At 43.8% G+C, this 25,710-nt stretch overlaps 1 protein-coding gene across 3 annotated transcripts in view; it reads left to right on the top strand.

Annotated features, from left to right (window-relative positions):
• Nucleotides 1-25,710, top strand: part of LOC100122642 (sortilin-related receptor, L(DLR class) A repeats-containing-like) — a 36,257-nt gene that overhangs the window by 6,000 nt on the left and 4,547 nt on the right. For 2 of the 3 annotated variants that reach the window (XM_016985497.3, XM_016985496.2), the window contains exons 2-14: nt 18,202-18,480; nt 19,004-19,180; nt 19,594-19,836; nt 20,119-20,393; nt 20,515-21,235; nt 21,319-21,660; nt 21,744-22,284; nt 22,366-22,631; nt 22,710-23,161; nt 23,232-23,466; nt 23,553-24,010; nt 24,092-24,628; nt 24,702-25,689. In XM_016985497.3, the coding sequence (XP_016840986.1) occupies nt 18,202-18,480; nt 19,004-19,180; nt 19,594-19,836; nt 20,119-20,393; nt 20,515-21,235; nt 21,319-21,660; nt 21,744-22,284; nt 22,366-22,631; nt 22,710-23,161; nt 23,232-23,466; nt 23,553-24,010; nt 24,092-24,628; nt 24,702-25,689 (5,514 nt within the window). Of the gene's footprint in view, nt 1-18,201; nt 18,481-19,003; nt 19,181-19,593; nt 19,837-20,118; nt 20,394-20,514; nt 21,236-21,318; nt 21,661-21,743; nt 22,285-22,365; nt 22,632-22,709; nt 23,162-23,231; nt 23,467-23,552; nt 24,011-24,091; nt 24,629-24,701; nt 25,690-25,710 lie in introns of those variants that run through there. The other variant, NM_001130051.2, reaches the window with a different exon arrangement.

Raw genomic sequence — 25,710 nt, 5'->3', positions numbered from 1 at the left:
CGCGATCAGAAATTCGAGCCGTGTCGGTAGTTTCAATCGCGAACCTACATCCGTCCGTTCAACTCTGCTCTCGCAATAAATGTTTACCCGTCTCTCTATCCTCCTCTCTCTCTCTCTTCCAATATATACCCAGCTCTCTCTCTCTCTCTCTCTTTCTCTCTCTCTCTCTCTCTCTCTCTCTCTCTCTCTCTCTCTCTGCTCTGTCGAATCCCCGTGGGTGTTTTGACCATTAATAGTCGGCCGGTGCCTTTGCTGCCAGCCGAGCGTGCCCCAAAGGATCGTCGAAGCGGGGAAAAATTTTGGTTTGCGCGTTACGACAATGCGAAAGGTCAAGCTTTTACAGCGCGGTCAGCATAGCCGAAATTTCGCGCGTTGCTCGACTCTGGGAATTCAATTCTCTTTCTCTGCTCTTTTTTTTTTGCGCGCGCGTCGCGCTCGTTCTGTACTCGTGTATACTACATATATACATCACAGCAGCGAAGGCGTGATTGTACTGTACTACTTTTGATGACTGCGCCGAGCGGACTTCTCTGCTTTTTTTCGCTCGACCAAGAAGTGCTTTATTCAGTTCTTTTTTTCCGCTGCAAGTAGGTTAGTACTGTTTCGCCTTGTGTGCGATGTGTGTGTGTGTGTGTGTGTGTGCAGTATTGCACGTGGAGTGGCTCGGCAGCGTCAATGACTCGCTGGAATGACTACTCTTTTCACTTTAATTGGCTACCAGAGCGAGAGAGCTTTTCTTCCCTCGAATTTTATAAGGTGTATAGTAGAAACAGTAGCGACTACGCGCTGATAATCGCTTATGTACTCAACGCGGAAAAATAGTATCTGCCGTGCTCTCGCTCACTGAAAATTCGATCAGCATACGTATAAGATTGTCAAGCAATTTCGGTACAGAGGCGCCGCCGACGTCGCTGCTGCAGAAACTAGAGCCAGGCGCGCGAAAATGGAATAGAATGAAATAGCCGCGGTAAAATGGAATGGAATACGTGAATAATAAAGCGAAAATTTGAATGCATAAAGCTAGCGCGCGCGTCTATTCCGTTGAGTATATGTGGTACAAAACCGCCGCAGCTGAGGATCGTCCCGAAAACTTTTGGGAGCCGATTTTAATGTATAATGGGCTTGTTTAACATGCCCCGGCGCAATTCGCTTATGATTGCACACCCGAGCGCGTTGTGTGCAGCAGCTTTCTCTCTGTCCGAGAGCGCGTTTGTATATGGGAAATTAACGCGGTCGGGATAGAGAGAGAGAGAGAGAGAGAGAGAGAGAGAGAGAGAGAGAGAGAGAGAGAGAGAGAGAGAGAGAGAGAGTAAATTAATTTACAGCGTATCTGTACCGTCGCGGTGCGCTCGTCCGTGTGTGCTTCGCGTACGATTTAATGCGAAACCCGCGAGCGGTCGGTCTATTGTCATTTAAAATTTCATTATAATTCGCTCTCACCTATACAGAGCGTTAATAAATAATTGCGTTATTGTTGTACGGCGACTAACTAATTACCGGCTCGTTTCGCGGCCGTATGAATGAATGATCGTTGGGTTATTTCAAATATCTTATTTTTGGATATTCAATATATTCTGTATGCATATAATGTAACACAATCGTTTTCATTGTATCGGACGATCGTGTATAATGGAGAACATCTCGAAATACTGGTAATACACGGTATCGGCGTTATTTTGTTATAACAAACAAACATAGAGAGAGAGAGAGTTTGTATAATCAAATGTTGTTTACGTATTCAAATGAAATTCGGAATACAGCTCGAAAAGTTGTCTAAAATATTTACACTAATCCCATTCCACCTTCAAGCAACAGTATTGCGTATACGATCCCGACATCGAGAGAACGGATTCTTAAGAATTCAACCCCATGGTATACCTCACACTCTTTTCCTCTCTCCGCGACGTAGAATCAATAATCCAGCGAAAGCTCGTCTGCGAAAGCGGCGCTGCAATTTCAATTCAGCCGCGCAATAAATAAATTGTTTTCTCCCGGCACTCGGTGTGTGTCTATATGTGTGCTGGAAAGAAGATTCGATCGAAAGAGCCCGCGCGCTCTTCTCCCGCATGATCCGCACACATACACACTTGCGCGGGATATGCAATCAAGTCAATTTGTCAATTAAGACGGCCAGCGGAGAAAGACACAGACTCGGCAGGCGTTGCTCGGTTTCGTACCCACACACAGCCACACGTACACACACTCTCTCTCTCCTCTCTCTCTCTCTCTCTCTCTCTCTCTCTCTCTCTCTCTCTCTCTGTCTCTCTCTCTCTCGCTTATTCGTCGAAAGAAAGAGATAAAGACTCGGTATATCGCTCGCTCACCGTCTCGTTCTCTCTGTAGCGCGGGGTCGATAACCGCCCGCATGTGCGTTTCTCTCTCTTTCTCTCTCTCTCGGTAGCAGCCCTTTCAGTGGCCGTTTTCTCCGCCCCCGTCGACCTTTTGTACATGCGAGGGACTCCCTTCCATACAGAGCGCGCGTCGGCGTGTCCTTTGCATTTAGTTTCGGCTGCTGCATCTTTGCGTTGCGCGTTTTTCTCTGCGCCCACGGCTTTTCTTTCGCCTGTCTGCGACGCCTTTTCGTCTGGAGTATACTTACACACACACACACACACACGCGCTGACTTTTAGAGTCGGGGTCGCGCGCGCAGGGGCAGGAAGAGAATGGCTGCGTATAGGTTTTTTTTCGCTTTTGGCTAGGGGTGGAAGCTTGTTTCGTGCCGCTGCTGCGCTGGTTTACCTTGAATTTCGCGATTCGAGGTGAAGGTTTTTCTAGTTTCTTTGGCTCGGATCGTTTTTACGAGGAACTGCGTGTATATCGGCTGCTTTTTTTCGTTTGATCCCTTTTCCTACTATATACACCGGCGAGAACAGGTTTCGTTATACTGCGCCGCGCGAAATAACGATGCGCGCCTCGTTATGCGCATATACTATAGTTCAAAGCGAGACTCCCAACATTTATACACGACTCTCTCTCTCTCTCTCTCTCTCTCTCTCTCTCTCTCTCTCTCTCTCTCTCTCTCTCTCTCTCTCTCTCTCTCTCTCTCTCTCTCTCTCTTTCCGATGATAATAATTAAACAGTAGTAGGTATACCCTGCAAATACCTCAACTCCCTCGTTCCGCAGCTCTCCTCCTATATACACACCTCATTCAAGCCTGAGTCAACGCACACAGCGCGCTCTGTGTACCCCCGGTCCTTTCATCCATCATTAAAATTCCCGAAAAAAGAAGCATACTCGCTCCGCTAGAAGAGAAGGAGCCAGAGAAAGTAATCCGTCCCTCGGCGTTATTAATTGTCAAAAGTTAATCCGGGCCTCTCTACATGCGCACACGTGAAAAAAGGAATATTAACGACGCGGAATCGGCTCTCTGCAGCTCTCGCTGTTTTTTGCTCCCGAAGTGCCTCTCGACGACCCCCCGTTGCGAGTATACGTATACATGTATACCGAGAGAGACGCGTGTATGTGTATACATGTATCGCGCCGCGTGTGTATATACACTCTGTGTTGGCCTCTTATTCGGAAATGCGCTTGATATTCCGGGCTCGCGGTTCGAGCACGAGGATATACGGGCGGCTCGTGATGCTCCTCGCAAAGTGCGCGGGGATTCACGAGCCTTCTGTATACTGCCGTTACTGGATTTCTCCGGCCGAAGGGGGAGTCAATCGGTTAGAGCTGATTTTTCACTCGTTCACGCGATGCTGCTTTGCGCGCGGTTGAACTAGTTTGATTTTTTAATCAGTATACCCCACCAGTGTGCATAGACCAGAAGACTAGCGCGAAGAGATTGACGGGTTGTAATTGAGTCGGCTATACGTATAGGCGAAGTTTGGCTCAAACATGAAATTTCAATTCAACTTTGATGCAGTGTAGGGAGGGCTTATACTTACTTATACTTAGGAACTTCGCGATGTAGGGCGTATACATAATTAGAGCGATTAAAAGCGCAGCGTTTGCTCGCAAGTTATCGTACTTTTTTTTACTCGGTGGGACTATATCGAACAACTTATACATAGAAAAAAGAAACAAGTCGAATCGTAACCGCGATATCGAGGCATTGTAAGGTGATGCAACACCGGTTTGGCTTCGGGGACGAAAATTTTATCTCGAAAAACTGGTTGAAGAGCTAAAAAAAATAATCGAAAGTCGCGTTCGGGCCGTTAATTGATAGGCAGGGGAATTCCCTTTCAAGTGCGAGCGCCGCTGCATCAGATCGCGCGAGAGGCGCAGCTATAAAAGATACATTTTTTAAGAGGAGTAATTCCAAGATACGCTGTGCACGCGCGTGAAACATGAAAAATCACTATACGCGCGGTTTATCCCCGCGTATAGCAGGTGCATTTTTCCTCTCCGGTGTCGCGCACTTCGTCGTGTATACAGAACTTTTTTTCCCTCGCAAATAATACACATTTACGCTCTACCCGCCTTTGATTTACAGGACAACAAAAGCGAGCGTTGAAATTTTTCATCACTTACACTCGCTACTTCCTCGCTCTTTGGACTATGTATACGTGTAAAAGGATCATACCATCAAGTATCACGTGCATATACTTCGCACAACCAATATTTGACTTCACCGCTTGCGTAATTGTATACCGGGTTAAATTCGAGTCTGGCACACTTCAAACAACAGCGGCGCCCATTATCGTATACGCACAGCACACGAAGTCTGCGAAGTTATCGAGCTTTAGGATTACAAAGCTTGAGCAAAGCTACGCCGCGAATTTCTATCGTCGATTATTATTGGAACTATAACAACACAGTGCAGTAGTGGAGAGTCTGCGGGGGGAACTCGAGAAGTTCGCGGAAGCGACGCGTTATACTCGCTCGGTCTTTTCCCGAAATCAATCATGTATCATTAAGCGAAACGACGCTAAGCGCGCGGCGTTGCATATTGCGGTCGGTCATCGCGTATGCAGCTCGCGTGTAACGTCGACGCACGTTTCGCCTCTGGTTCAGTTATTAGTATGATTTTTCGCAATTATTGCTTCAGGCGAACGGCTTTTTTGCTCGACGTTGATTTTGCGTATACGCATGTTTGTTATGCTGGATTTTGCTCGTATATTCGACGAGTGTGATGGGTAATACGCTTTTTTTAATTTTTAAGGTTGACTTTCTGCTCGATATTGGATATTTTTAACAAAAATACACAAATATATTCGTTATTACGCAAATTTCGTTCGAAGCTGCGCAGTCTATACGATAATAATGAGTAATAAAGAGAATTGATAATTATACGTAAATTGACGTTAATCAATGACTCATCGGGCGAAACTCTTGACTAAACGATAAATAATTCGTTCGTTGCGCTCGAAAGATTTTACGTTAACAATAACAACGAAGCGCACATAAGTCAAGCCAAGCGTTCAGCCGGAATGAACGCAGAATATAAGCGAGCATACAATAAACCGCTGGTGTATGTTATCGGAGAGCAAAAGTTATTTATGCAAAGTTTCTAAATAAATTGCTCTTGACACGCCATTATGATTACATACGTTTAACCTTAAAAAGAGACTCCGCCAGCAGCAGCTACGGCAGTGGCGGCAGCAGCAGCCTAGAGACAACTACAAAGCGATATTTCGTTATCGATTGTCTTCCCGTCCCGACGCACATTATCAAGTGCATGTGTGTGTGCTCTCTCGCGCGGAAACAAAGAATCGAGCGTCGCACCCGCGCGTTAACTCTGTTATTGATAATCGCTTTAGAGTCGCTGCGAATTGAATCTCGAATGCCGAGCTGCGTGCCTTGAAATATGCCGTTTTATAATTTTTGGCGTAATGCGGGCGCATCATCGACTGGATATTGAAAATTATACTCGGCGGGTTTAATGATCACGTGGATAACGAGTGGTATATTGTCGGAATTGCGATGATTTTCTCTTCGTTATTTTTATAGATTTGTGTAATAATAATTGAAAATATATAAAACGAACATTTTGCGTATCGTAATTTAATGTATCGTCGTTGTGAATCAGTCCTCGGCGATAAAGTGACCGAAAATTCATTTGACGTGAACTGCTTATTAGAGTGTGTCGCAAATCTTATCTAAGCGGTTAACAGCTGTACAATAGATAAAATGCACGATTCGTGTACTTCAAACTGCATTACTTATGCAAATGAATGTAGGAATTCGTCGATATGGAAAAGTACTTTACATTTATGGTACGAGTGAAAACTTCCCAGTTCACGAGGAATTGCGTTGAATTATTGAACAAGCTTGGGTCGGCCTCAATATACAGCGTATAACTACCCCGGAAACACTTGCTGTATACATAGAAATACTCTTCTTGTGAAGCGTCTTTATCCCGAGACCGCACCTCGGCAATATTAAGACAAATCACGCCAGTCGATGTAATCCATCTCTAAATATACACACAAACACGCCTTCATCGATAACAACACGTAAAAATAACTCGCGCAGTTGAGTATACACTCGAGTCTGCCCGTCTTCCTCCCACTGCGCAGTAAGTACAAGAGAGATAGTCGCGTATACTATATCCCCGACGAAAACGTCTCACTTTGGGCCGTGCTGCACATAGCCGAGCGAGCGAACAACGGAAGTGGGATTTTTCAAGATGATGGGGTCTTTCCCCTGCCCACAGATGTTTGACATCACTGACGCTTTATTATCAGCGGCTCGCCAGTAGTGGAGAAAGAGAGAGAGAGAGAGAGAGAGAGAGAGAGACCCTTTTATATTCGATCCCTCTGTCACTGCTGCTGCTACTGCTTCACGCAACAAAAGTCAAGCGCTTTTTCTGCCTCTTCCTGTTGCCACCGACGCTGATGCTATGCTGCGTTACCTCTCTCTATATATATATATATATATATATTTACGTGTGTGTGTGTAGTTGTTGCAACGCTTCCTCCAGCAAATGCTCCGGTGCTTTTTTTCGGGAGGGTATCTGCTTTTTACCTGTTGGTACAGGGCTTTTGCTCTCTCTTCTTTTTAATTTCACCGAGTGTTTGCAGAGGAAAGTAGGAACTCATTTTTGAAATTTTCCTGTCTGCTGGATTAAAGTAGATTTTTCACGAGATAAAGTAGATCTTTTTAATGGTTTTTTTACTTCCAGTTTGCCCCGTGTGCTCGTAAGAAGATTATGCGAAATCGCGTTCGCGAAAGAGAGAGAGAGAGAGAGAGAGAGAGGTGAAAGCGTTTTTTCTCTCTTCTTGCAATTGCGCGAGAGTCGCATTTTTGAGAGGCCAATTTCCGCAACTACGAGCTCTAATCCGAACCGCTGCAGAATCGCGTTGATGTTATTTTTTCCGAGCACAAAGCGAGAATAGTTCATAACTCGATAGAAAGTGTACGAATCGCGAACACTAATACTCGCGTTCCATCAGCTGATATAAAAATCGTGTCGAGAGTGTATCGACATTCTCTATACGCCCACGCGCTGAAAATGCTGAATTTTCACTCACGTTAAGCGCCAAATGTCATTACCCCCGATCCCTCGCGTTGTATATATTTTGAAACTTAATACGCGAACTGACAACGTTAAAAACTATAAAAACGTCGAGGCGCGTATACGTGATCGTAAAAAGCAGACGTCGCACGTATCCAAGTCCAAGGCTGTGTTTTTGACTTTGAAAGGAGGAAGCAGACTGATGATTATTTATTCGCAGAAAGAGAGATAACGAAGCTACTATGTGTGTGTCACGTTGGTTTTTCCCCGAGAGCGAAACGCGACGTTGATACAGCCTTGCACGTATAAGCGCAGAAATTGGAGAAAAAAAGTAGTAGCTAGCGATGACGCGACTTTTAAATCAAGCGCTACGGCCTGCTGCATAGAGGTATAGAGGGAGAGAGAGAGAGAGAGAGAGAGAGAGAGAAAACGACGACGAACTTTGTATTTATAAACACACGGTTCTTTATCTGTATTTATAAAGCAATTACGCGGACGCGCGCGAGGCTCTGAATGCACGAGGAAGGATTTTATGATGCAGTATGTATACGGGGCTTTTTGTTGTGCGCGAGGCTGCTGCTGCTGCTGCTGCGGATTTAATAAAAGGATGCGGGAGGGAGAAAGGCGTGAATGGACGTCGTTAACGCTTAAGGCTTAGGGGTGGGTTATATTCCCACTCCCTCTCACTCTTGCTGGAGAGGTTAACGCGGCCACCGTCGCAGCACCGCCTCGCGCTCGTGACTTTTGCTAAATGGGTTGCTCAGCGCTGCAGTGGACGGCTATTGAGAACGGTTAGAAGCGCGTTTACTTCAATTTTATTACGGCTCCTTTTTTCCGTCCCGTTATATGCATGGACTTGTTGGAGTAGTTTTAAAAAGGTCGTCCTGATGCTCGTTACAACTTCTGTGCGACACGAGAAAATAATATGCTGCTTTTTCTCGGTCTAGTCTGATGGTACGAAAAGACACCGCAGCGCTTAGGATATAGCTAGGAACCGTACGTACGTGAGAGAGAGAGATGAGAGTGATGCGACGTTGGCCCTGCGGTTAGAGCGTCTAGCTCGGAATCTCGGGGTCGTGGGTTCGATTCTACCTTCCCCGTGTGAGAAATTTTTTCAACGAATTCTTACGCATACTGAGACACATTGTTATTCGTTTCTTAGAATAAAAGTGTGATTTATTAACAAAAAGTATGCAATATTAAATAATGGGACTCTGAACCATTGGGCGGTTGCGTTGATCGACCGAACTTACTGATATGTGTCCCACACGAGTAAAATTTTTTTCTTAACGCGTCGCAAGCCGTGAATACTATTGTAAAAAGGAGAAAATTAAAAGTGCAATTATATCGTATATATAAATACCAGAGCGCAAAAACGAGTCTCCTCGCGGTAAATTGCAAAATTATGAAAATTACGCGTATCACGTACACACGCACGCACAAAGGAGTGTGTATCACTCGACTGAATAATCCTCTCCCTCGAACACGCGATCGAAGTAAAGCCCTTCTGCCGTGTATATAGTGTACTCGCAGCGCAAATTTCTCTCTCCTCCGCGTAATTTCGTTCGTCTTCGGAGCTCAATTACGCTCGAGAAGAGACTGAGCCCCGCTCCGCTGCAGCAGCCTCTCTTCTCTCCACACACGTACACACCGATGCACACACGTGCGCGCACAGCGCACGCGAAACTCAAAAGAACAAAAGGAGTAACGAGTCTCGGTGACGGCATGAATAACGGGCGGCACTGCCTCTGCGCGCGCGAATTAGAAGATCCTGTACGCTCACGGCGCGCGCACACATACACCCCGCCCATTGACTCTTCCCACGTTTCCTTCCTGGAAATTTCTGCATACTTAGGCTCCAGCAGCTCCAACGCGTCCGTCGATTGTATGCGACAATAGCGATGCACTTTGTCGGCTGCTGGTACTTACAGCTGCTCCTGCTGCTGATGTGTTTAGGAGATGCGGGAGAGCTTCGTCGGCTGCGAATTATGGCTTTTCAGGCAGACAGGCTATGCACTTTCACTCCTTTGACGCGATGGGGTCGTCTTTCCATATAGGAGGAAAAGTAGAACGCGGGTGTATGGCATTTTTGAGCGATGATTTTAGTTTTAACACCGTAGGTACAGTGCAGCAAATGAATTCGTAACGCATGCATTAGTCGGCTTCTGAAATATTCAAACCAACCAATTTCTACATGTTACCAGCATCGGTACCTGCCTTAATGGAACGCGGATGTGCCAAAACGATTAACTGGTGTGTTCTATTTGAAAAAAGCGTCAAACTTTAGAGAAATGAAACAACGGGTCTAAAAAGCACGTACCAGGCAACATCGCCGGCAGCCCTTTGTTTCACGAAAACACCAATACTCCGCATTCGAAAGAAATATAGGTACAGTGTACATTTAGAATTTCTGCGGCGAGCCGGATTTTATGAAGTGAAATAAAAGTATGTAATATGTATGCGCTGCGCTTTCAGGAGAGGAAAGTAGAACAGCTGTACGTGCTTTTCGTGTATGTGTGTGTGTGTGCAGTGCGCGCGAGCTCTTGGAGGGAAAGATTTTAAAAGTTATATATGCTAGCTTCCATTTTCCAAAACTGCGCGTACTGGAGCCGTCGCGCGTGCTGCTGCTGCTACATTATACCAAGTTGCTCTGGAAAATTCAAGATTTTCATCCGCTCAATAATAGATGATTAACCGTGTGAGAAATTCGGGCTTCGAGCGCTTGGAATATTTATTCGGAGCTTCCAGCGGTACACGCTTGCATATACCCGTGCCGAGGCATAGATTAGAGGAGAGAAATAATTAATTATTATTAAAAAATTCAAGAATTGTGTTTGGCTGGATAATGAGTCGCCCGAGGTCTACGAAAAAAAGTAACATCGATGATGATGAGCCAGACAAAAAGTAGTGACGCGCACACGGTGCTTTAAAGAGAAACTTTCTATTAAAAGTTTAAAGCGAACTTCTCTTTTATTTAATATACTTATACTAATTACTGCAATCCTATTCAACAGGAGTTAATTAGCCGATTAAAACTAAAGTCTCTTATCGCGCCTCGCCTGCCATGATTAAAAACAGCGAATTTTTCGAATGCACGCCTAAAACACGGACGCGTTAGAAATTTATATTAAAACAGGCCGTGCTGATGCCCGCGCGACGAATATCTGGGATTTCTTGCATAACAGCCGGATGACGGGGAAATTTTTTCCAACGATCGACAACATGCGTCGACGTAAAATTTAGAAAGCGCATAAAAGTCGCGTCGCGCGCAGAGGTATATCGGCAATTTTTGCATCGCAACGGTATTATTACCGCTGCGCTGCATGATTTACACGCGCAAAAACTATCGGCTATTGAATATTTTAGGATACCTATATCGGGCCGCACAGGACGAATCGATAAATAGAAGTCTGTTCTTTTGGCGTTTTAAATACTACTCGGTGCTAATGCGCTTGGAAAATGGTAATAATTGAGTAAATAAGGAGAGCTAACATTACACGCTTCTTAAAATATACCTTCGACTGTATGACGGACAGTATAGAGGAAGCTTTGTTTATTAAGAAATCGAACTGACGATATTATCTCTAGAGTATAATTAGCACTCCAGTCGGTCGGCATGTAGCATGGCAAGACAGGAATGCTTTTTATATATATATATATATATATATATATATATATATATATATATATATATATATATATATATATATATATATATATATTATATATATATATATATATATATATATATATATATATATATATATATATATATATATATATATATATATTGCAGAAAAGTTTTCGCGGCTGACGTAAGATATTAACAAATTCATTATAAAGAATGAAATAATCTCTAATATATTCGATATTGAAAAAAGGCTATTGCCAAGAAAGGCTGTTTTCATTATTTCCAGTTCAATGAGAGAAAGCAGTAATTTCAATATTTCCTTTTATTCGCAATTTCATCTGGCGCTTCTCTTATTGTGCGATCGGTTTTTGCTTATTTCTCATCTTTCTTCAGTCGATCATCTGAAAGCATAATTTATGTACCTATAGAATTTTATATGTACGATAGTAAAAATAATAAATATCTCAAAAATTTGTTTATCCTTAAATTAAATATGGCTATATATAAATATATTACATTCTGTTTCAAAAGAATATGCAATTTTGAGCAATACGTTTCTCAATAATGGTCAATGGATTTTAGATAAGTATTTGACTATCGAAAATTGTTCATCGAAATTCATTATTGGCCAATAGTTCGAAGCCTAAAAATAGAAAATATTATTTTCATGCGCAGTAGAGACGATGCCACTTTTAGTCATCGAAGTGTCAATGCGAATTCACCCGTTGCCGTTCGAGTCTATACGAAAGGAACTCTCGCAGCGAAGCTCGTTATTTCTGTTCAACCGAATGAAAGGTATCCAATGCAACCTCGGTATTTTCTCCAGCCCGCCTCTAGACGTATGTTCTCTAACAACTTCATCATTTGCTGCCTGTTTGGTATCTCTTTCCACCGCAACAACAAAGTCCATCCAGTCACCTTTAATTGCTCAAACTAACGTAAAAAATCGACGAAATTTCACCCCAGCACATGATTTATCCCACACGCTTCAATATCCTACGCAACTCTCCATACACTCTCACATGCGCACTCGCACACAGACTATACGTACACAAACGTCGGTTTGCAGCGGCAGCCGCAGGGATCGATGATCGAGGAGGCGATTTTCCTGCGCCACAGCAGAGGCGAACGACTCCGAGAAAGAAAGATGGAAAGAGAGAGAGAAAGAGAGACGAGGTTGTAGCAGTAGCAGCAACAGCGGTGGCGGTGGCTATGGAAGCGTTCTTCTTTTGTTCGCGGTTCGCGCTCGACCGCTGCCGAAGCTTTTTGCGCGGATATTTTTGAGAAAATCAAGCGTGCGCTGCAACAGAGTGAGAGAGAGACAGAGTGAGAGAGAGAGAGCGATAGAGAGAGAGAGATAGAGATAGAGAGAGAGAGAGAGAGAGAGAGAGAGAGAGAGAGAGAGAGAGAGAGAGATAGAGAGAGAGAGAGAGACTATATCGACGGCTCGTTGGCTCGCTCGTCTGACTGTTGTGCTGCTGCGACTCGTTCGCGAGTAACTTTACACCGACGTCGCGGGTTGTGTGTATAAAGAGAAGGAAAATTGATCGGGGTAGTAGGTTATTTCTTTTTTGTTCGTCGATTATTTAAAAGGATTACGGTATTTTATTACTCGGATAAATCTGTTATCCCAGCGTCGCGCACTTTTTTTATCGGAATTTTCATCGAGTTGCCGATGTATTTTTAATGCACTGTTCATCGGATTAAGTGGTACTTATTTTAACGAATAATTTGATTCAGTTAGTTGGAGCGAATTCAGAACGGCTGCACTGCGCTTTCATTTTATTAATAACAAATTCCTCGAAATAAAGTTTGTGATTACGTTTGATTGAAGTGAAATTCGACAACCAAAAAGAGTAATTATTGGAGTATTCCTCTCGGATATTGAAATAGAGCATATTTTGCGCTGTGGTTTTTCCGAGCAAACTTTTTTGTAACTTCATCGCGGCGTATAAAAATATCGCGAGTAAAATTCTGTTTTTTCGAGCTTTTTTTGCCCGACACAATCTCTTTTATTCAACGCAGGCGAAAAAGTCACAATTCCACCATTTGCTTGTGCATAAATACAACCGTCACTCAAGCCCGAAAATGATTCATATACGAAAAAAGCTCGGCGAGCAACTTATCATCCTCTCTGCATCCTGAGACAGCCAATAGTCGACCCGTAACAACGCGAAATTCGAAATTCCAAACCAATTTCCCGTTTAATATCCGCCTCGTTAAATTCCTCGTTTTCCTTTCTGCCTCTTCCATGTGGAGAGGCGCCCACCGGCTCCCTATCCCTCTCTCTGCTTTGCCTGCATATCCGCGTGCTTTTTTTTCGCGAATTCGTATATATCAGGCCGAGTCGTTGGCTCTCATTTCAGTGATTACGAGAGAGAGAGAGAGAGAGAGAGAGAGAGAGAGAGAGAGAGAGAGAGAGAGAGAGAGAGAGAGAGAAAGAGAAGGAAAGGGAACAACTGAGGTCGAGGGAGGGACGGAGAGAAAAAAACCTTTGACGCACACGCGATGCTTGCGATAGGGCACTTCAAAGACTTGGGGAAAGAGAGAGAGAGAGAGAGAGAGAGAGAGAGGGAGGGAGAGAGAGAGAGAGAGAGAGAGAGAGGGAGGGAGAGAGAGAGAGAGAGAGAGAGAGAGAGAGAGAGGGAGGGAGAGAGAGAGAGAGAGAGAGAGAGAGGGAGGGAGAGAGAGAGAGAGAGAGAGAGAGAGAGCGCAGCCGGTCGGTCGGGAGCTTTGTGTCGGACTACTTCAAATAATCGTCGTTCTTTGTGATTTTTCAGGCGTGATTTTTCTCCTCTGCTGCGAGTAGAAACGCGCCGTACGCGGAAAAGGGAAAAATCGAATGTTTTTTTTTTCTGCCGTGTCGGTGATTTTTTCGGATGTTTCGTTCTGTTCCGCTCGTCCAATATCATGATATTGATTCGGTGCGTATCACTCGTGGATTGAAAATGGACTGATGTAATTGGACCGCCTTTGTATATATATTTTTTAAATTTGCATTGAATGCGAGTATAACATTTTTCCGGGTAGCTCGTCAGTATCAAAATTGTGAGCAAAAAATATCATATTTTGATAGCGCGCGAATTGGACTAAAAAAACCGGATAAGTAAAAAGAAGTCTGCGCATGATTCTAAAACAAAGCGCGATGATAAAACATGTAACGTGAATCCTTATCGCATTGGAACTGAAGGAGTGGAGTGACAAATTATCCAAGATAATTCTAACTCTCACATCTCTCTTCTTTGTTACATAAAAACGGTTGTTTGTTCGCCACTGTAGTGCGCGATAGGCTCAAATTTCGCAAACTCTTAAAAGGTGACTAATCCCGTACGTAGACTGTAAATAAAAATTCATGTATTACTGGAAAAAGCAGAAATAAAAGTTTACAATAAAGCGTCTATATCTGCGCACACGAGTCAGCTGTTCGGAAAGAAGTCACGCGCTCTTGAAAACCGTCGCGCGATAATAGTGCAAACATTACGCATACACTGCCGCTTGTACGTTGCCTTGATATCAGGGTGCTTTTCACTCATATACAAGCTCGGACGCGCACTGTGTGTATACAAAATAGTGAGTAATCGTGTCCGCGAGGTCTGTTAGCCCGACTAACGATTATATTTATTTATGTTAATATTAACTGTCCTCATTCGCTGCTAATAAACCGTATGATTCGATCGGGTATAATCTGTTAGTTTAATGCACCCGCGCCGCGCGCGCACACGCTAAAATTGCGATTATTCACTGGGACGTACACGGGCAGTGACGATTTTAAATTAATTCGCCTCTCGTCGTCGGATGACATTAATTCTTTTATAGCTAAAAGTGCGCCCGTGTAATTGATAGGCGAAGAGGTTTATTGGCTGAATTATTTGTTGCATGAATAAATTATTTCATTGCGCGCGCGCGCAGGATAACAGCGCCGCGTCGCTGCAGCAAATGCGTTTATAATGCCGCGCCGGCGAGACAACAGAATATTCCTGAAAGATAACGCGCGACCCTGATATTCTAAAATAAAATTTGCCATTGACTGTAGAGCTCGTGCAAGCGCGCGCTTCCTCTAATAATGAGAATGACGTTCTCTTCGAACGAGCAGCAATTGAAATAACAAAACCGGGGAAAAGTTTATAAGTTCTAAAAAAAGAACCTGCACAATAAACATGAGAGTAGAAAGATCAGACTGAACGTCCTTGGACAAACTCGTCTCGTGATTAAACGTCGATAATCGCTTCGATCGGCGGCAACACACAATTTTCTCTTGCAACAATTTCTCGTAACACTCGAGTTCTCGGTATATACTCGCAGTCTGCGATATGCAGCAGTAAACGCGCGTCCGGCCTCTTGCGAAAATAGCGAAACTTGAGAGTCCGGCTGATGCATAACGTCAACTATGCGTATACATATAAGCCACTTCTCCGGAAGAGCAGAGATAATCTGGAGAGAAGGGTTCGACAACGGCGCCGTTAATTACTCGCGTGAAAGATGCAGTTATTTATTTACCGCGCGCAAGTATTTTTCCTGGCTCGCGCTTAAGAACGCGAGGGACGAGAGTATATAATTTATGTGCTGATTATGCGATCTGCGCCTCTGTGTGTGTGTAGTTTGTTGACTCGCTGGGGAAGTGCACGTGCGTGGTTTATTATTGTATGGGCGGCTTCGTGAATTTCGGCGCTTGATCTTCGATGAGAGAATGCATAATTCGAATAAGTTAATTAAATAATGCAGGATCTATGGTTCGTTTGAAATGGTGTCGGTATAGTTTGGCAATAATATTCTTTTTGTAAAAGAGACGCAGTTCTATATTTGAACGCGAAGTGAAATTATTTTTATCGGACACGAAAAGCGGGATTGTTGCAAGAGCGAAACTATACATTTGCAACAAAAATATTTCTCGGTATGTGTGTGTATATTTCGCAGAAATGAATTCGATGTAAACCAAACAGCCTCTATTGTTTGCTCTCCTTTTCCCGCAAGACCGTGTTTTGGGTTCTTCCTTGGAAATCTCGCCGTTCATGTTATACGAGAAATTGTAGCCCTGAGCTATCGTGCTGTTCTTGCGGAAATTCTAACCCTTTGACTACTGCTCCAGATATACAGTCCGCACAACGTCGGTTAATTATAAAAACATCAGACCTTCTTCTTTAATCTCTCCTGCATTATAAATCTTCCTAAATACGATTCATCGATAGACGTACGCGTGCCCAATCGCATCGCAGCGTTTCGCATATTTCCGCGTATAACGAAACCCTCACACAGACACATAACACAGCCTCGTCATTTCCCGACTTTCACTCACAGCATCCCGCGCATCGACGTCGTGCGGCATATCCGACTCCGCATCACACTCGTATAATATATAAGCATAATACTAATACACGCCAATTCCTCGCAATCGTTGTATACAGGTATACCGCACAGTATAATATAAGTACTTTTCGACACACTGCACGGATAGATGAGTCACGATGTCTCTCTCGGTGCGCGCTTCCTACATATACCCCCTCGGCCTTCCGGGAGCACATGCACGCGCGCATAACCGAGGAGGAAACATACGTATATGTATAATATACGTCGTAGGCGCGCATAGCGCAGAGGAGAGAGAGAGAGAGAGAGAGAGAGAGAGAGAGAGAGAGAGAGAGAGAGAGAGAGAGACTCGAATATAATGGAGCGATAAGGCAATTGACGGAGAGCCCTCTCTCCTGGCGAAGTGTGGGTGAGGAGGTTCCACGTCGCTCGAGGCAGAGAGCAGCTCTTTTCAGAGACACAGTGTTCGCCTCTGTGTGCGATGTATACACGAGCGAGAGAAACGAGAGCGATAAAGGGAACGATTGTAATAGCGCTGTTTGGGGCGTCTAATTTTTCGGCTTTGTTGGCTGTGGGACTCGAGGAGAAGTTTCGCGTATACATATATCTATACGGGTGAGCTCGCTTATTGCAGAGACGCGACGACTCGGGAAAATTATGCATAAGAATCGTCGAAGTTTAATGAGCTTGTTATGGAGGATAAAGCCGCTGAGGAGCTGCGCGTATATAGTTTGTGTATACAAGTTTGAATTAATTAATGGCAACTGTTTTTGGAAAGTCCGGTTTCTCGTTCCTTTACCTAGAACAGGAGAGTGAGCGAGTAGAGATATATAGTTTCGCAACGGTTTTTACCGCAGGGTTGTTATCTCCGGAGCGATTACTAACTTTAATGCTAGACGCTATAACTTAGGCGGTTTTTGTTCATCTCTCTCTCTCTCTCTCTCTCTCTCTCTCTCTCTCTCTCTCTCTCTCTCTCTCTCTCTCTCGCGTCGCAGACGACTGCTGCCGTACAGCGAAGTATATCTATATACAGAGACAGAGCTGCGAGTTCGGTTTTTATAATGCCAACTTCCAGCTAACTGATAAACTTCGGATAGTCTCCAACCTCAAGCTCTGTGTATGTATGTATATATAAAATACCTCAAAGAGAGGATATTTTTCCAAGCCGCGCGAAATCCGAGAGAGAGCTAATGACGTATCCGAGGAATATTAAACGGGCTTAAATATACATTTCCGACGGCGACGCGGCGCAGTAGCATCTTCATTCCATTCTATACTCTCCATAAAATTCTCTCTCACAAGAGCTGCCGCTTCCGCTTTTTCTCCTCGGGCTAATTCCTTCTTTGAGTCTTTTCAAACGATTTGAAGGAGAATTGAGAGTGTACCGATTGCCGACTGCGCGGGCGAGATAAGTCCTTTGATAAAGACCATCATAGTGTACTCATCAAAATAATTATTGACTGAGGGAGAGATTCTGCGGAGAGGATATCTCTCTTTGTGAATTAAATCTTTCCCATCAACTCCCTCTCTCTCTCTCTCTCTCTCTCTCTCTCTCTCTCTCTCTCTCTCTCTCTCTATATATATATATATATATATATATATATATATATATATATAGTTTTGCCCGATGCGCCGCTTTTATTAGTGAGCTTCGCTCTCGATGCAGCTATAGAGTTTCGTTTATCCTGTTTGTTGAACGAAGCGCTGAAACACAATAATCAACGGGGCTGCGGAAACCCGAAGAACTTTTTTTTTCTCTACTCGCATTAATTAAACGAGAAGCCCGTTGTTGAAAGGAAAACTTTCCGTAAAAATATACTTTTTAATTGGCTCGGAAAAATTTTCACTGAACCGCTTTATCTCCACAGGTGAACGCCCTGAACGACTCGCATCAGCAGCTGATGGTTCACTGGGTTGGCGAAGGCTCGGACGTGATAATCTGCCTGGCGAGAGACAGCAATCCTCTGCCTCGGTTCTTCCAGACAGTGCAGCCCGCGGTCGCGGTCAACCCCTCGGCTGTCTACATAAGCTACGACTACGGCGACACCTTCCAGAACAAGACGGACAGTTTCAGAGTGTCGGACGAGCCCGACGCCAAGTACGCCACGCTCGACAAGTTCTACAATCACCCGACGCATAATAATCTCGTACGTATATGCGACGTCTTTACGCCTATACGCGTACATGCTGCTACGGAGTATACTGTATATAATGAAAATGAAGATTTTCTTTCATTTTACGGCGACGTAAGCTGCTGTTTAACGTATCGGTGTAAATTGGTTGTTGTACATTGAAATGAAGCTGGAATATTATGAAGATATTTACGCTGGTATTTTAAGTATACAGGTGATATTGCTGAGCAGTCGACAGGTGACTTTCATATATATCATTATCATAACTGGCAGGCGTGACCTGGTTCAGAAAATTTCTAGTTTAATTTCCTGTCTAGAAATAAAGGATATCTCAAAATTTCAGACGAGTTCGATGCTTGAAAAATGAAGTTGTTCGATGCAACGCATGAAATATATGCACCATCGCAACGCCGGCAAAACGTATATAGAGCGCGTTCGTAAAAATAACTCCCGACGCAGCATGTAACACATTCGATAATCGAGCATAATGCCCCCTGCTATAACGGTTCTCGCTCTCTTGCGCTCGGAATTGTTTCAGTGTGTGTTTGCTGACAGTGCGAACAAGTTGATATTCATTACACACAATCATGGTCATGACATCGAGCGAATCAAGCTCGACTTCAGCCCGAGCGAGATTGCCTTCTACGATAATCAAGAGTATGATGCGTCCGCCCTCGTCCTCCTGGTGCTGGATAAGACCACTCCGATGCGAAAGGTACGTTGCTGAATAACAATTGCGAAGCGCCCGTTTCTCTGTTCTATTTTTACGCTGCCGGTATTGTACACGTTGGCGCACGTATGGCTTTAAGAAAGCAATTAGATTCGGGGTATTCTTTGCTTTTGTTAAACTCGGTTTTCTAGGAATAAAATAGAGATACAACTATATCGTATGCAAAAAAAACGTTGATTAATTAATCGCGAAACTATAAAACGGAAACTTTCACATCCGTTAGCTTGAATGACTTTAATAAACGATAAACGCATAATTATCTGCGTGGAAAAATTGATCTCACGCTGCGCAATTTTTTTTTTCATTATAAAGAGAGAAAGTACACGTGGAATAATGTTCGTTGGAAAATTTCCATTTGAATATAGAAAAATAACTAAAAATGAAATATCATTAACCAGCTGTACATGACGACGAATCGCGGCAAAACATGGAACCTGGTGCACGAGTACGTGAAAGCCTTCTTCTGGACCAACAGTCGGCCGAAGAATCTTCTGATCGAGCGCACAGAGCCGTCGGGACAGAACAACGTCATTGATCTCGGGCATAATGCATGGAAGTGGAGCAAGAGAAACTACACTGAAGTTATCAGCAACGTTGAAGACTTCCAGATACGCGGCGACTACATGTTCGCCACGAAAAAGGTACGCTGATCCCCGGCTCTAGTTTTACGACTCTTTTGCAATGCAAAGCTGAAACGTGTTTCATGAATAACTTTTACCAAAATTGTTTTCCAAGCTGATGAGTTTTCAAAGTATTATGTAAATTTTGATGTTTTAATAGAGTCCGCAAGGATTATTCACCCCTTTTTTAAAAATTCTATTCCGCTGTATTTATGTCGCAAAAAATAGTTTGCGGAAAATTGTGAGGAAAATCTTGTAGATTGTGAGTCAGACCGCAAATTACGATTGCATTTTATTTTTCAGCCAGCGAATAACAATACTCAAGGCCTGGATCTCTTCGTGTCGTACAAGAGCCAGCCGTTCGTACCGGCGCAGTTCGATACTGATCTTGGACGCCGGGATTATCACGTCGCCGACGTGTCGTACGACAGAATTTTCGTAGCCGTATCTCATACGGAGACTCTGGTCAATCTGTACATATCCGAAATTATCGATCACCGGGCTGCCAAATTTATCCTGTCACTCCCGAATATTCTGACCTTTTTCCCCAACAATACGTGGAAGGATAGCTGGCTAAGGTAAGAAGAGATTAGCTTAGTCCAAACTGATGAATATTAAACGTTTTATTCACCAGAAGATATTGCATCATTTCTTAGACCCTGTTCGTAAAATAGATATAAATTCGAAATTTCTTTGCAGCGACGTAGCCGACGAAGCCTTCACCGAACTCTACAAAGTTGAGGGTCTGCGAGGTATTTACATTGCTTCTCAGGTCCAGGGCACGCCGAAGCTCAATTCGATCGGACCTGAGCACTTGCTCTCCCTTATAAGTTATGATCACGGAGTGACGTGGAACAAAGTCAAGGCACCAGAATCCAACCACAAGGGTCTGTATAACCAGTGCAACCCCGAGACCTGCTCGCTCCACTTATCGCAAAAGTTCAGCCAGCTGTACCCGGTCTCGCGAGCCGCCTCGATCATGAGTTCAAAGTCCGCGCCCGGAATAATTATGGCCACTGGAGTCATCGGTACTAGTCTGAAGGGCCATCCGGCGCTCTATGTATCCAGAGACGCTGGTCTCACGTGGAAGCAAGTACTCCAGGACTACTACTTCTTCAATATGGGAGATCACGGTGGTGTTCTTGTTGCGGTGAAGTATTTCAAAACGAGAGGAGAAACCAGAGATATATCCTACTCCATTGATGAGGGAGAGACCTGGCAGACTCTTGAGTTCAACGAGAAGATGCTTCGAGTATATGGTTTAATGACTGAACCCGGAGAGAATACGACTGTTTTCACGATGTTCGGCTCTGGCAGCGGACAACACCAGTGGCTTATTATCAAGGTCGATTTGAGCAAGGTATTCGCCAGAAACTGTACCGATGATGACTTTAAATTTTGGTCGCCTGCTGCACCCAAGGTAAACGAATCACGTTACATTGTCATTCTCATTACTTAAAAAAAATGCAAAATAGATTTACAATTACCTATCTTATCTTGTAGGAAATATCGTCCACTTGCGTTCTTGGTCGCAAAGAGACGTACAAGCGCCGAAGCGCTCGTGCCAACTGTTACACAGGACAAAATTTCGATCGCCCGGTAAAAACTGAGATCTGCCCGTGCGATGCTGTTGATTATCAGTGCGATTTTGGCTTTATTCGACAATCCAAGCCTCAGTGGCCCTCGTACACATGCGTTCGCAATAAGAGTCTCGAAAATTACGATCCATATGCAGTACCGGCGACATGCGCACCTGGAAAGTTCTACAACCGCACGAAAGGTTATTTCAAAATTCCCGATGACGATTGCGTTGGAGGACGTGCCAAAGTCTTCGAACCTGATGAGGTAATTATAGAAGAAAAATATTGTCATTCATTTTATACTCAAATCATATAGAAATTGATTAAATAAAAAATATTTTTTTGTAGATACCCTGTCCGATGCTGGAGCTTCCAGAATTTCTTTTGGTAGCCCAACGTGAACGAATCTCTCGCATCGATCTGAAGGAGCAAAAACTTGAGGTCCTTCCTGTTCACGATCTGAAGAATGTTATAGCAATCGAGTTTGACATTAAAAACAATTGCCTCTACTGGGCTGACATTGTTAATGATACAATTGGCCGCCAGTGTTTCAAATCCGGCAAGAGTGCTCCCGAGATTCTTGTTGAAACCGATTTGAGTTCTATCGAAGGTATGGCTTTAGACTGGGTTTCCAATGTCCTGTATTTCGTGGACGGCGTCAAAATGAGGATTCAGATCATCCGAACTGACATGTCGTCGATGGGTAGAATGAGAAGAACAATTCTCGGACCTAACAATGTGCAAAAACCTAGAGGTATCGCCGTGCATCCAATGGCAGGTTATATGTTCTGGACCGATTGGGCTCCTGGTAACGCATCCGTTAACAGAGCCAACTTAGATGGAACTAATGTCAAGCAATTGTTCCATAATAGAGTTGAATGGCCCAACGGTTAGTAGGAATAGTATTATAAAGACAAGTTGTATTGTTTTTCGTATCTATTTTTCATAAATCTGCATAAATGTTTTGCAGGCATCACCATCGATCATATTGCTGAGCGCATTTACTGGGTGGATGCCCGTCAGGATTATATTGGATCCTCAGATTTCGAGGGCAATGGTTTTAAGAAGATCATTCAGAATGATGAACGCGTATCACACCCGTTTGCTGTAGCCGTATTCAAAGACAATATGTACTGGGACGATTGGAAACAGTCAATGATCTTCGTTGCTGATAAGGATCATGGTTTCGGTGTTTCCACTATCATCGGTCAGCTTGCCGGTCTCATGGATTTGAAAGTAAGTTGGCCAATAGTGACTTGATTTCCACTTTTTTGTACATCACTTCGATACTATATTAAACTTTTCAATACGTAGGTTTTCGCACATAGTGTTCAGTCTGGCACGAACAAATGCGCTAACAACACACTCTGTTCTCACATCTGTCTGGGTGCTCCGAACGACGGCTACGTCTGTCTGTGCCCCGATGGAATGGTTATGCAAGACGGCAAGTGCATGTGTCCAGGCGGTGTCACGCCTTACGCCAACTCCACTTGTCCACGCGTCGCTAACAGTTGTGCTGCTAATCAATTCGCCTGCGATAGTGGCGTTTGCATTCCAGAATTCTGGAAGTGCGATGGTGACAATGATTGTGGTGACCATTCTGATGAAAACTACTGTAACAAAGTTAAGTGTCAGCCAAACACCTTCACTTGCGATGGCGAGAAGTGCATACCGAGATACTGGGTCTGCGATTTGGACAGAGATTGCAAAGACGGAAAGGACGAGATGAACTGCACATATAGCAATTGCACCGATTCGCAATTTAGGTTGGTTTCGACAGAAAATGTATGATTTGATCTCTTTAGAACTTAAAATTTAATTTATATTTTATCATAGATGTGACAACGGCCGCTGCATATCTCATCGATGGTTGTGCGACGGTGAAGACGATTGTCGCGATGGTTCTGATGAAAAGAACTGTTCTACGTCCATTCCACCAAGTACATGTAAATCCGATGAAATATCCTGTAAATCTGATAACAACTGCGTACCTAAAACCTGGAAGTGCGATGGGGAAACTGATTGTGAAGACGGTAGCGATGAAGATGATTGCACAAGTGTAGAGTGTGAGGTACGTCAATATTCTATCTATAAACCATTCATATTTTTTACATTTTATATATTTTATGAACTAATCTAAATTTTTTTATTCAACAGGTTTGGCAGTTCGATTGCAACGCTTCTGATAAATCACATCGTTGTATTTACAAGTCTTGGGTTTGTGACGGCGACACGGACTGTCAAAACGGATCTGACGAGGCCAACTGTACTTCGTCGGAATCGCACTCTCCAACGCCAACACCATCTCTGCTGCCAACCAATTCGTGCAGTGAGTGGATGTTTATGTGTCAGAATAAGAAATGCGTGCCATACTGGTGGAAGTGCGACAGTGTTGATGACTGCGGCGATGATTCCGACGAAATGGGTTGTGGCTTCCCTGACACAAGTAATTCTGGGACAACAGCGGCTACGACAGATGAGCATCCTCATGTTTGCCGGGAATTCCAATTCCAGTGCTTCAATGGAGAGTGTATCGAAACTTCCTGGATGTGCGATGGATCCAAGGATTGTTCAAGCGGTGAAGACGAATTGTATTGTAGTAATGGACCGATTGGGTAAGCGTCATTAAAAAAATTAGCATACACTGCAAAGATGAACGAGAAAGTATTAATAATAAAACTTAATACAAATTACAGCTGTAAAGAAGATCAGTTCAAATGTTTCGTCGACGGATCTTGCGTGCCTCTGATAAACATATGCAATGGAATCCAAGAGTGTCCGGATGGCAGCGATGAAAGAGGATGTGATCATCATCGTCCGAGTCCCCCACCAACTACTTCGTGTCACACTGGCTTCTTCCCTTGTGACGAAACGAGATGTTTCCCCCTGTCAGCGTATTGTAATGGCAAACAAGACTGCTATGATGGATTCGATGAGAGCAATTGTGAGAAGAACAACACAAGAGTTTATCAAGTTCTTAACATCGGCGTAGACGAGAGATCAACTAATGCTACAACTCTCTTCTTGTACTGGTGGATGCCTATTCCGAGTAATATTACCTTTGAGTTCATGCCGTCTATCGCATTAGCGGAACCAGGAGCAAAATGGACTAATGCCAGCAGATGGGTCGAAGATACCGAGTATCAGTTCAATAATCTGGAGCCGTACACACGTTACAACATGACCGTCTACGTTAAGCTAAAGGGTCTACCTACTATATTCCCTCCAGCAAGGTATTTATTATGAATTTACTATCGATAAATGATTTGATGATTAGTATACAAATTTTTTAATTTTGTCCGTTAGATATTTGATTGTCACGACCGGTGAAGGTGTCCCAAGTCCACCATGGAACGTTACTGCTGTTCAGAGGAATGGAACACGTATTGAAGTTACTTGGCAACCACCGATACATCCTAATGGCCAAATAACTGGCTACCGTGTGTACATGACGCCTCCTATACCGCCAGCTCCTGTTTACCCACAGCAAAAGACGACTGTAATAATCGACGATGCCTTTGAAGCTGGTAAAAATTATTCATTTTGGGTGGTTGCCAAAAACAAGGAGCACGAATCAGAATCGTCCAACGTTGCAACCATTACTTTCGATGGTTCTGCCAATATCGATCACATTGAAGATCTGAAAGTAATCGACAAGACGAACCATTCTATTACTCTAAACTGGAAGAAAATCGACAGCGCTGATGGTTACAACATCACACCGCGAGGTCCACCTTCCTATCCACTACTCGATACCTACTCTACGAAGTCCAACACTTATGTTGTGGACGGTTTAGCACCTGGTACCAGATATACTTTTGAAGTCACCGCTACAAAGAAGAATTACGTGGGCAAAGCAAGCTCTATCACTGGAATGACAAAAGATCAGCCGCTACCAACGGTTACGATTCTGGAACCGCATCTACTCAAATCACATGGTACCACTGTTAAGTTAAGTTGGGATCCACCTAAAGGAACGAGAAAGGTCAAGTGGCAGTATGCAGTTCATTATGCGCTTAACATGCAAGATGTTTACAAAGCTCCTAAATTGATAACAACTAACTTGACTGCTACGATCCGTGATCTTGAAGCTTGCGAATACTACATTTTCGCTGTAGGTGTTAAAGGAGACTATGGTGCCGGATCTTTGAGTCAGCCTGTGACTGTTGCTACTCATTTCAATGCCAAGGCTCCACCAAAAAGGCTTAGGGTTAGTCGAGCAGAAAAAGCCGATACGATGATTGTTTCATGGAGCTCGAGTTGTCCAACGATCGATGAACCAATTGCATACACGGTAAAAAATATTTATTTACTT

The sequence above is a fragment of the Nasonia vitripennis genome, chromosome 5 (genome assembly GCF_009193385.2).
Source record: "Nasonia vitripennis strain AsymCx chromosome 5, Nvit_psr_1.1, whole genome shotgun sequence".
NCBI classification, from domain to species: Eukaryota; Metazoa; Arthropoda; class Insecta; order Hymenoptera; family Pteromalidae; genus Nasonia; species Nasonia vitripennis.
The sequence above is the reverse complement of the archived record's forward strand: the minus strand, read 5'-3'. Positions and strand labels throughout refer to the sequence as shown.